This window comes from Fulmarus glacialis, unplaced genomic scaffold, assembly GCF_000690835.1.
Source record: "Fulmarus glacialis isolate BGI_N327 unplaced genomic scaffold, ASM69083v1 scaffold32906, whole genome shotgun sequence".
Classification (NCBI taxonomy): domain Eukaryota; kingdom Metazoa; phylum Chordata; class Aves; order Procellariiformes; family Procellariidae; genus Fulmarus; species Fulmarus glacialis.
Window position 1 is genome coordinate 96,106 of NW_009216770.1, and position 12,660 is coordinate 108,765.

General features: G+C 39.4%; 1 protein-coding gene across 1 annotated transcript in view; it reads right to left on the reverse strand.

Annotated features, from left to right (window-relative positions):
• The window catches only part of MANBA (mannosidase, beta A, lysosomal), a 38,517-nt gene extending 26,917 nt beyond the window's left edge, over positions 1-11,600 (reverse strand). Inside the window, exons 1-6 of the mRNA XM_009579425.1 lie at positions 11,509-11,600; positions 10,911-11,016; positions 8,796-8,966; positions 6,027-6,150; positions 3,420-3,595; positions 239-349 (exon numbers count right to left, since the gene is read on the reverse strand). Coding sequence (XP_009577720.1) covers positions 239-349; positions 3,420-3,595; positions 6,027-6,150; positions 8,796-8,966; positions 10,911-11,016; positions 11,509-11,576 — 756 coding nt within the window. The 5' untranslated portion in view covers positions 11,577-11,600. The remainder of the gene's footprint in view (positions 1-238; positions 350-3,419; positions 3,596-6,026; positions 6,151-8,795; positions 8,967-10,910; positions 11,017-11,508) is intronic.
• Positions 11,601-12,660: the final 1,060 nt, after the last annotated feature.

Sequence of the window (12,660 nt, forward strand, 5' to 3'; positions counted from 1 at the left end):
GGTTTCCAACTAACTGTAAGCCATCTTCCAGTCTGAATGCAAGTAAAGGTGTTCATAAAAGCTAAGGCTACCAGAAAACAGGTAAACATACATTAAAAAAAACTCATTTCTCATTAGCATTTTCATGTGCATATTACAATCCAGCAAAATATTTAAAAGCTCTAGATACCTGCTATGCAGAGCAGATGTCCTAACAGTAGCAGTGCAATGCCAGCTATAGTCAAGCTGAAGGGCTCACCTTTGAAAATTTCTCAATCTGGTATCCTGACTCCATGATGAAAGTTGTTGTCATGTTGTATCCAGTTTGTTTTCCATGTCCATTTGGCCACCAAGCCTCTACTGTAGAACTCTTGAACATACAAGAGACAAAGTCAGAGCAATCTGTATAAAAAGAGGTATAACATGCACCTAGGGGCTCAGATATCTTTGGGTGAATTACCACAAGTCTAATGAGTTTATGTGCCTCAGGTGACCCATGGTAACTGGGATCTCTCCAGCTGCAGCTCTGAGGTGAGAATTATTTAAAGAGAGAAGTATTATAGTCCAGGCTATCACTTCATTTTCTGTCCACAGCAGGCCATGAGCATGCATACACATGCATGTGCACATCTAGCTGCTACCTCTCAGCTGAGGTACATTGACAGAATATTCCTTCAAAACTCAAACATCTGTGTCAGGAGCAGACACTGTTCACTAGCCTCTGTATCATACCCCTCCTCTCATTGACCCTTTTACCTATCACATACAACATTCAATACACAGAGGTGACACTTTTCAGTTGTGACTTTGGCAATATGTGACCATACTGACTGCTTCACTTATGTCAAGCTTTTAAGTCAAATTGTAAGTTTCATTCTTTCTTTTCAGTGTTTTCTGCTTTTTCTTTATGTTTCCCAATCACATCATTAGTACTCCATAATTTTTATAAACATAAAAAAACTACCTCTAGGATGACAGAATGATTTAATTTTCTCATTTTTCTAGTCACAGGGTAATATTTATATCTTCGTTCCAGCAGCCTACTTCCGCTGCTCAATCCTGTTGCCAACATTTGCCAGTTGAGTGCACAACACAAAAATCGTGGAAAGAAAGCAATAATGCATGCAACCAAACAATGGAGGGATCAGCACTGAATAGAGTCATGTAAGGAGTGCCTCAATCTTTTCAAATAAAATAGGCCAGAGAGCAGCCCAACAATATGTTTTGCTGTAGTCATACTGGGACACAATCATGAATGTATCTACTAACATTTCAGCTTCCCCAACACGGAATTATCGTAACTGCTTGTGCAGAAGTACTAATCTCTGTGTTGCACGGATACAAGTGGAAGCACAAAATCAGCGTGTGCCTCAACAACAGGGGAGTGTTCGCAGCCGCCTGGCACGGCTGGAATGTCTCATTGGCCACTAATGATGTCATCCCCATGCTCACCAGTAGCTGATAAGCAAAATACTGTCATGTTAACAACACAGCACTTTGTGTGGCAATTGCAGGAACACTGCTACACATCTTGGGTGATACACACCACTCAAACATCTACTGACTTCGCAATATAATCTGCAATAAGCTCTCAACTAGAAATAAATTTCTGGTGAGGTCTCACTGCACCACGCAAGTCTGTAATACAGAGTAAGGGCTCCGTTAGGCTCATCGATACATGAGAAGACATTGCGGGGCTTCTTGTAAAATCAGCTGATGTGAATTCATGCAGCAAAGCCTTTTGTGTACAAAGAATAATAAAACACTCTTGCCTCTGCTCTGAAAGAAGTGCTTCCTCACAAACTTGCAGATTTCTTCTGAGGTTGGGGGTGGGGCAATTAAATAAACCAAAATAATTTTTGAAGTTTCACATTGCAGTGCCTGCTTAATGTAATCCCTGAAAAGGCTAAGCAGAGACTAATGATTGTTTTAAATGAAACTGGGTATTTGTAATTGCTCATGCAACTTGCATGTCAGATGACAACAGTAACAAAAATCATATGTTTGTATGCTTTTATGCTTTCGTGTCAAAATAAAACAAAGCACACAAGTATGCAAGTCACTGAGTGTGCATACTAGAACATAAATACCCTGCCTGCCTTTAGCACATGCTTTTTCTCCACTCAGACAACTGACAAGAGAACTTGAGAATACACACGTAATTCATTCAAACTGGGGAAACAAATGCAGAGTTACACAGCAATACGGAAAATCAGTAGAGCCAGTAAAATATACAAAAGTTTGAGGGCAGACCCTCAAACGTTATTAACTGCCAGAACTGTCAGAAGCCCCAGATCCCTGCTCACAGCACATCGCTCACCCACAAATCTAACTTGTGCCCTGTGGCAGTGGAACAGACGGCAGCTCCCATTACACTGTTGGCTCCAGTGGAGAACACCATCAGCTGCTGCTGCCGCTGCACCTGCCAGGGCTCCCACCCTGCCCGCTGGCCTGGGCCTGCCACTGTCAGGTTCAGTTCTGCCCAGTCAGCTCTACTAGGGCCCTGCTCTCTGAGCAAGAAGCCAAGACAAAGTTCATGCTTCTTTTTGCCACACTGGGCTCACTGCCTAATTCAAGACACCTACCTATCTGTCAACAAGAACAGACACACTGATTTTCTTCATCTCTCAAGTCTATATATCTTTTCTTAATTACACCTGTGTGATAAAACTCAACAGTTTCTAAAAAAAACACAAAAAAAATTCTATAGAAGTGAAGTAATGTTGGTAAATTAAGTCTGCCACCAGATAGTTTCCCAACAACCTCTGAAGGTAAGCAGACCAATTCTTTCCTCTTTCATCACTGGGGTGTATACCAAATTCATCATTTTTCAGTTGAGTTCTCTCCTCATTAAAGCATCCTTTACCTCTCTAAAATTCCTCATGAGTTTTGTCTACCCAAGGGACTATAAGCCAGTGTAAGGAAGTACTACTCCACAAAATTTCCACCAACCTTACTGCCAGTCAAGTTATTTATAGGACTCTTTTGCTTTTATTTGCCTGAAAGAGTAGCTACTGAGAGGTTTGAGGAATGTTTCCTTTCTTTCCTGCCAGAGCCATGCATATTGTAGTACATTCTAGTCCCAATCAGACCAGTAAACAATAGCATGGAAGACTGCCACTTAAGTGAAGTGACACAGGGTTATCCAAAGGTTATCTACCTAAGTAGCTCATTTAACAGTGGCCGGCGGTGACGTGATCTTTTTGTTTTGCAGTAAGGGAAAGGCTTCATCATCTTTTTGACTCTGAGCTATGTAGCCCCACAGACATCAATTTTTAGAGAGGAAAAGATCTGTAAGGGTGGTACAGAACTGTTGTTAAAGTCAGGAACATAGAAAGGAAGGGGAGGGAGGCCTAAAACTGGCACGGAGGCAGAAAGACACATTGGAAACCAGGGGAAACATTTTGCAGTTGGCTAGGGTTCCACACATACCTCCTTACCTTGTTGATGTTTACAAGCAGCACAATGCTGCCTTCTCCAGGTTGAAGCTTCACACTGAATGTTTGCTGCGTTTGCAATTTGGGAATGTTCACAGTCACAAGACCTTCAATTGGCTTGGAGCCGACTACATCAAAAATAGACTCGATTTCAAGACTCCACTGCCAAGCACTCTTTACTAAGTGAAGGGGGGGAGAAAAAATGGGAATTTAGGAATTGTGTTTAGAAACCTATTAGTTAACATGATCTCTCATCAAAGAAACAATTCAAACACCTCAGATTAAATTTAACAATTTTCAGGCCGTGTTTGAACCACACCTACTAGGTTAATCTTCTTGTTTAGTGCATTTGGTATCTGTGTTTACATTTACTGACTCGGAAGAGAACTACGCAATACGGTTCATGTTTTATAACTCTCTCTTTTTTTCATTTGAGAGCCATCCAGGGGTTTTTCAGAGTTCTGTACAAAAGTCAGAGACCATGACACCAGTCACTTCATTAGGAAGGATTTTTTTCCCACCAACTCCCATAGACATTGTATTTGCTTTTAGTCAGCACTCGTATGAACATGGTATCCTTTGGGAAAGATCGTAATCACACGGCAGTACAATCACTTTTGTTGATGAAACAAAAACAGTATTAACAGAAAATGAGCCGAATTCATCTCAGAGTCACTAGACAAAATGAATGGAGTTATGCTGGGGATGAATTGGGCCCATTGTGTCTAGACTTGACGGGCTGCATCTTTACATCCCTTCTGTCACCAAAGTGTGGTGGAGGAAACAAGTTAATGACTTCCCTGAGATCTCTCTACAGTTACCTCGGAGGGTCCTCTCCTTTACAGAACTTACTGAATAAGGCAAGCCAGGGTCAAGGGTACTCAAGATTAACATGTAAATTTCCCATTAACTTCAGCAATTAAATTACCTATCTACAAACATAGCCTGGCTAATCCTATACTTCAAATATTACAGATGAACATCTATCTAAGCAAAAGCAAATAAAACAGAAAACAAGGAAAACTAAAACTAAGACACATTTTGTATACACAAACTACAAATCACTTACTTTCTCTTTTCATGTATATATTCTAGCTCTCCTTCCTCCAAGAGAGAAAGAGAGCTCCTTCCAAAAGCAAAGAATTACACTCAGCCCTGGTGTGATTTACACTGTCTTTTGTAGAATGAAGAGCAACGAATGTGTTCCCAAGTTTATATTACTCCTAGCATTACTCAGGGAAGACCAATTTTCAGAAATGTTGAAGAGGTTATAAAAACACCCACCCCATCCCGCAAGGGTCAGCCATTACAATGTGTTTTCCCTTCCCTCCAAGGGCATATAGAAATTCCAGCCCACTGTTAACTGCATGAACTGTGGGGTCTAGGCACAGAAATCAAGAACAATGAATCTTTTACAGATTCAGTGGCCAAATGGCTATGGCATCAAATCTGATGAGCAATATAACTGCATAGGCAGCTTAAATTCAAGTTGTTCATTTACTCGTTATTTTTCAAATGTTATTATGCTTGAATACTAATAAACTCTGGCTCCAAACCACTCTCTGCTGAATGAAAGAGGTTTGCTCTCTCTGCTTATCCAGAGACCAAGACTTTACCTACCAGAAGGTGGAGTTGTGGGAATGTGGGAGGGACCAGAAAAGATTTTTACTGTAACTAAATTTTAGAGAGCACACAGAGTCTGTGCTGGGGCTTTCCATGGAAATTCCAGTCACGTTAATTCTAGCTAAGACCTGCAGCTATTTCAGGAAGCTTTAAAAGCAGCCAGGGAGTGACGTCTTCCTCTTTTATTCATACACAACAACTCTATTCCCAAGGGCTGAAATTCAACCCAGTGCAGGGGACTCACGTGCTAGCTTTTACTCCACTGAAGACTGGGCTCAACAGGCAGTGAAAGAAAGCATGCGGGTGGTCTACAATGGGGCATAGTACCGTTTACAGAAAGTTTCAACAGAAAATTAACTACTTTTGCTCAGCTGCAATGAGGAGAGGAAAATCAAAGACCACGTCAAGGGAGGAAACCGGTTAGGTAAGTTAGGTAGAAGGAATGCAGGAGGCTATCCTCTCAAATTGCAGCCTTAACAAATTATCCTTGCATAGCACGACTGCTCTTCTCTCTCAGACTTCATGTTGTGCCCTGAAAACTCAGCGCTCTTGAAACTCCGCTCACTGTGCATTTGTCTTCCCAACACAAAACTAAATTCCCATAGCAGCTTTGCCTTTGTTTTAAATGGAGTTGAAACAAAAGTGAGGCGTATTTATTGCAAGTCTTGGTGAAAACACATGCCAATAAAAAATAAATTTTTCAAAACAGGAGAACAGGGGCTAACCTCAGCTATACCACATATATTTCTGCAGTTATTCGGGGACCTTCAAGCCAAAAAAGATTCTGAATTCTAACATTTTTAATCACTATTGTTTGTACTGAAGTACTGTTTCAAGACCTAAAAGGGTGTGCTGTGGTAAGAACTATACACAAAGCCATAATAAAACAAAAGAACCTTTCCTAAACTGACAGTTCATTGAGCTTAACAATAAAATGGTTTGTATTCCAAAGGTGAAACAATAATAAAAAGTAGTAACACCACTTACCAAAGAAAGAAGTCAAAGAAAAGTAAATCAGGTGATAATGGTTATAGGTCTCAATCCTAACATCTTTCCAGATTCCTTGAGTGGGAAAAGAAGGGCCCCAGTCCCAACTAAATGAACACTGCTCCTGGAATACAGAATGATTATGTTACAATTGCCTATTTTTCATACAGACATTGATGCTGTCCCAGAAATAAAAATTATTTGCTATCTAGAAATAAAATATTGCCATGCACTGAAAGAATTTTTCCGATTTCCATAAACCCAGAAGAGCCCACAGCATTTTTTCTCTTATTTCTTGACCCAAACTCTGCTGCTACTACTTATATTATATAAAAACTACAATTTTGTATTAAATATCCACGTACAGCAAAATTTTATATTAGTGAGAGCACAAAACACCACCTAGTTCACCACTTGAAAAAAAAACAGTGAAGATCAAAAAACCAAGCCAGCAGGTTACTCTGAATTCAGCTCTGAATTATCTTAGTTTGTAATGTCAGTATTTAATTGTATACCTAAAAGACGAACTAAGCAGAAAACTGATGATTACAAATGTTAAAGTATTCTAACAGAACAATATCAAATTAAAAATCATGGGTATATCTGAAACACTTTGTCCCCTATATTTTGTTGTAACACCACCGATTAGTACACGGAAAGAGGTGCATATGTCTGGTGCATTTGCATAGTTCAGTCATGTTCACTGTTTCTCCCCTTTTTATGGTTCTCTTATACAAAAACAAAGGGAACAAAAACATGGTTGAGAAATAGCTTAGTTCTGGTTCTAAGATCGGAATAATTGTCAGAATTATAAAATTCTGGTCAGGCAGAGAGGTACCAACAATGCTTTCCATTTAGCTGTTTTCAAACCTGGTCAGACCTCTAGTTAACAAATCCCTTGAAGACATCTATTCAGCTGCCCTCCAAGCTTCACACAGCCCCAGCCCCCAAAGCAAATACAATAGATCTCCTTAGAGTCTTGTACAGTGACCTACAGTTCTAAATTTAGAGACTAATAACTTACAGCCGAGGCATACTAATTTTGGCAAACCACATTGCACAAGTCTGGCCTATCCCTTGCATCGCTGGAGTCAGCCTGCCTGCCTATCAAGTTGCAAAAGAGCCTTCCAGGAAGCAAGCACTGTACCTATTTCAAGTGTAAAAACAGGGACAACACATTCTTAGAAAACAAGTCAGATTGAAAGTAATTTTCCCTTTATAAAAAATAAACAAATGAATCACTGACAGATTGTCAGGTTTCACTAATAATATTGCAGAGACCGCTATCAGAAATAGTATGTCGTAAGAACAATAAGCTTGTATCACTGAAGTACATTACCAGTGAAAGGCTTGCGTTTTGCCACAAATTCCTATTAATATTTAGGTACGTTTGCTGCACTTAATACTGAACCTCAAATGTGTAAACAGCTCTCCATTACTTTAAGATGGTAAGCAGCCAGCTTACTTTAGCAATGTCCTAGTATGTTTGTTTACTTTTAAATGTGACATCGCTGCTGTTGTTGCCATATACTTGGAAACAAAAATGTTTCTGGAAATGTCTGGAGCAGCTTTCAAGTACAGTCAAACAACTCCTTTGAGGAAAAGCACTAAGGTACTTTCTTACAAATTTAAAAGTATAGTTCAGTAAAGCATAAAATCATTCCTGGCCATTTTTGCTCTATAAATAAGACTTCAGCTGTTTAAGTGCCTTCTTCCTTCCAAGCTCCTTCCTGCACTGATTTCTAAGAAACACAGTGGACTCAGAAGAATTAATCAACTTTCTAAAATGCAGGGAAAATGAAGGTAGCAGCAAGTAGTCATGAAGACAATATCTTAATCCTGAAGGATCTTCCCAGGACAACATGGAGTCCATCTTTCCATTAACAAATTTTAAACGAAATCACATCCAGGTTTAGATTAACAGGATTCCAGTCTTTTTTTTTGAGGAGGCTCTGAAATGACTTTATTGAAAAGATTAAAAATAATTAAGAAGAAAGGCATTTAAGGGGCGACAAACATGCAAAAACACCCAAAAAGAGAAATTCCAAAATAAGATCACCTAGCTATTGTCTCTAGCTGCTGCAAAGCTATCAGAAATATATGAGATGCTACTCAAATGATAGTTTGCCTTGAGTAAGTTTTAACAGCAATGAAGCCATGTCTTAAATCAGAATTTCTGAGCTTCAATCATTGTATATTACATTGTTGTTTTCACTGAATACGTACTTATAAGTCACACTTCACAACACCGTAATAAGATGAGAACAGGTCCTCTGTTAGATTACACTTCTCGGGACATGCCAGAGCTGCCCAGTATAAATAGCACAGCACATGAGCAATAGCAAACACTCACAAAGCTGCTTGGCTGAGATTTTTACAGCCTTGGCAAACTACATTGGTGTTTTGCAAGTGTGAACTCTATTGTCAGCATACATTGCTAAACCCACCCAGTGGATCAAAATGTAATGATTACACATTTCCCAATGCTATCCTGCTCTCTTAGCAGCAAGTCTCCTTGCCAACTCCTTGATGAAAACAGCCTTTTAAACATTCTTATCACCTAGATATGAAGGCTGGCCTTCTTACGCCTCTTGTATTATCGACATGGATTACAGGTTTCTGGGGGGGGACAGGAGACGGAAGCTGTTATGAAAAATATGCCCTACTTATAAAATGACATTGCAGGTTTCAGAATACATCTGTAAGGACAGCACATGGTGCATTCCTCTTTCCAAGCCTGAAGCCAGACACAGACAATTCTGCCCCTACCTTTCTGATGAAATTAGCATGGCACTCTCCTTTCTGCACAGGTGGAGGGCACGCCGGGGGGATGCTGTATGCTTTGTGACATCTGCTCTGCTCTGCTGCATATGAAACGGCTGATAAGAAACGGACTTCGATAAAATTGACCTCCTTGATCATGCTGGTAATATCAAAGCTCTAGGTCAAGAAAACAGAACAAAATCATTACAGTGCTGACATTTATTTATGAGATTTATAATCACTGTTACATTGGGATTTTAATACCATACATATATTATTTAAAGGCATTTGAACTACAGTCTCAACAGGCCCTGGTTTTGGAAGGAAAAGAAAAGCTACTTCTTAAGCTGAAAAACAGAAAATACACAGTAACATTCCCAGATACAAGATGTTTCTGGACAAACCACTTTCCCCATACTGAGCCCCCACTGCAGGCTGCAGCACTCTGCTTGCACACAGAAGTGCTTGAAGGATAAGGTCGGCAAGAGAATCTTTACCCTCCTTCCTCAGTCAGAACTCATCTGCATCTTTAGAAAGACACCTTGTTCCAACTCAGAAAGCTGGTCTATTCAGGAGTCCTTCCAACACACACTGTGCTGCCAGTTTATCTACCGCAAAACACTGAGCTGCCTTTTGCATGAATGCTGCAAAGCTGTATTTCATGCCACCTGCACTCTCATCCCCAAAATGTACAGATACGCATTCTATGCCAGCACCAAATAAAGCATTTTGGGGGGGCTTCCTCACTGGCTCACAAAATCCCCTTCACTGTGGCTGGATAGAAGGATAAATGTTTGGTTTCAGAATTATCCTGTGCTATCAAGATAATATGGTTCCAATGGCTAATACCCATTTCTTCTTCACAGTGTTAATTTGTGACAAGCCAAGTCTTGGCAATTTTTTCCAACTTGTGAGCAGCCCAGCTAGCGTCACATACATCTGTAGCATACAGCAGAAAATTACAAAGCAAATAGCATCCCCCATACAGAGCCTTCACAGAGTCCTTCTTGCAGACGTAGTTGTCATGTGGAACAGATGAACAAAGCAGAAGTCTGGGTCACAGTAATCCTAGACTCAATCTAATACAGTTCACTCTAGTTTTACAGTGAAGGCCATTTCATGAACTGTAACAATCTGAAACAGAATGAAGCTGCAGAAGTAAGGGCAAAATAATACCACTTTCCAATTCTACAGACCCTGCTGCTGGCTATCCTTTATAAACTCTCCAAATAGTAAATAATGACAATTTCATAAAAGCGCTATGAAATTTCTTATTTCACAGATGGTAGAACTAAGTCACAGAGAAACTAAGTGATTTGTCCCAGGTCACACAGACCCAGGTGGCAAAATCTAGCTCTCATGTCTCAGGCCGGTACCTCTGCAATAAAACCTGCCAGAATGGTAAATGCTGAGATATGAAGACTCCAGATTTCCTTTGTAATTCAGTTATTCCACTAACATTCTTCCTTTAAATTTTCCTTTTTTGATTGTTTTAAGAGAAAAGCAAGGATTGTCCCTTATGCTAGTACCCAGAATAATTTTATATTTTAAAGCTATAAAATTAGTTTGATTGTTTTTGCCACTCTCAAGATCATTCCATGATGAGTACTCTCATGCTGACATAGGCTAAGCCCAAAAATGCATGTTATCAAAAGCCCAATATTAAAAATCAAAAAACCCTATGTAAAAAAAAGCATGAAAACACTTACAAAGGCTTTGCAACATGTGCATCGTCATTTCAGTATTCACATGTAAACCATTCTAATACCAATTAGTAAGCAGATTTACAGCTAATATAACAGATTTAAGCTTACGTTTTCTTGGAGCTGTGACAGATCTCAAGAATCAAGACTTATATTATTAGCTGAACTGATCCTCTTGCATGGGTCCACTCATTTAGAACAAGACACATTCACCTCTAGATCTGACTCTGCTGCTACTGAAAAGGTAAGTACACTTCTCTTTCTAACAGTTACCTGATTACACATGCAGTCCTCAGGTCAACACTTTCTGCGTCCAAGGACCTATTTTTATGTGTACTTGAATGCACTGGAAGCGCTCAGCACAAAAGGGCTTCAAAGAAAAAACAGAAGCACCTTCAGAAATAAACACATTACTTACATATCTGTTGAACATGTTGTCTGTTCTCCCAAGAGTGATATTGTTGATCAGAATCTGTGCTACTGTATCTACTCCCTCGAAAACCAAATTCACTTTCTGCCACTTTCTATAGAAGATAACATAGGCATAAAAAACTATTAGAATACCTAGCGTTAACAACACACAGAAGACAGACAACATAAAATGTATGTCACCATTACCTTTAGCAGCAGTTGTCTCAACCACCACCAAAAATATTTGACTTAGTGTGGCTACATTATATCTTTAAATAGTCAAATTAAGATGACAGCTGAAGTGGCTCAAGTCTGCAATAGAGTATGTTCACATACCTACCAGATATCAGATGGGCTAGTTTCCAATTAGCCTAAGTATTATCCTTCCTTAGTTGGCAATTCATAAGTAATTTTTAACAATTAAAAAAAATAGGAAAAAGCAACTATTGAAGTGTTCTTTAGCAACAGCTTTGCAGCTGCACATTATTGCATAATTTGTTTTATTAGATACAAAAGTATTAAGCAGATTTTGAGCTGATGGATTAACTAGCAATTCTGCATGAAAGATGGCACAGAACTATTTTAGACATATCTTTACTGCATACCGGACGTCAAAAGGAGGTTTGAATGTCCTGCTGTAAGTCCAGTTATCCAGTGAGATCCATCTGTACATCACATCATTAAATCTATAGTATGGATCCTGATAACAAACCAACAAAAAGAAAATTACAAGACTTATTTAGTAATAGTGTTACTACATGAAATATGTGCACTTCTTATTTCAGACAGTCTGCAAATGCACAATCCACCTTATTTAGTTAGTCCTGATATTCCTTTTCACTTTTGAAATACCATGTGAAAGCAAAGCTTTGATAACATTTGACTTTACTTATATAGATCAAAACCTGTTTGCTATAATCATTCATACTCAAACTAGAGGGAGCAGGATTTGTTTTTACATAAGAAATGCCTGGGCTGGAAATTAAAAAAAAAAATCAAGACAGCTTGTGACTTAATGAGAGGAACAGAAACATGATCACCCTCATAATGATGGAGAAAGTAAGACTAATAGGAATTTAAGAGGCAAAGAAACAGCATTTTAGGCCTCTAGGGACAGCAGTGAACAAATCTCTACAGTTTAAAATAATTGCAAATACTCCAGTTGTTTCTTGTCAACTAGTCTTGATGTGGTAAGGCTAAATGAAATTGTTATATTTGGAGGGAGGGAGAAAGAGAAGAAGGAGAAGCCACAGAATTTGGTTTGTTGTATAAAATTAAACAACTACTTTTGAGAATAATGCTGCATTTATACCGAATGTCTTCTTTTCCCTTTAGTCACACTACCCAGGAAGAATAAAGGCACAGCTGGTCTCAGCTATGTCCTCGACCTTTTTGGCTTCATGCTGTATTCATTACCTTAAGGTGGGTCACAACACTCTTCACCTAGGCTGAAGGAATCAGTTATGTGGACCTGACAACCCACTGCCTTGCACTTCATGCAAAGGCAGCAGAAAGGTACGGTGTTACATCCCCATGTCAGACAGTTCAGAGTGCAGGTATCCGGGTCAGTGACTGACAGCTCAGTCCAATCCTCTTCAGCAGCTGCACAGCTGAACTGCTTTCCCAAACCAAAGACCAATCTCTTCTGGACTACGTGACTCAAAGCCAGCTAAGAGAGAGCGTAGCTGCATTAAGGTTCCCTTTGATGTAAGTCTTCTACAGTACCAGCACAGCTATCTGCCCCGAATATCCAGATT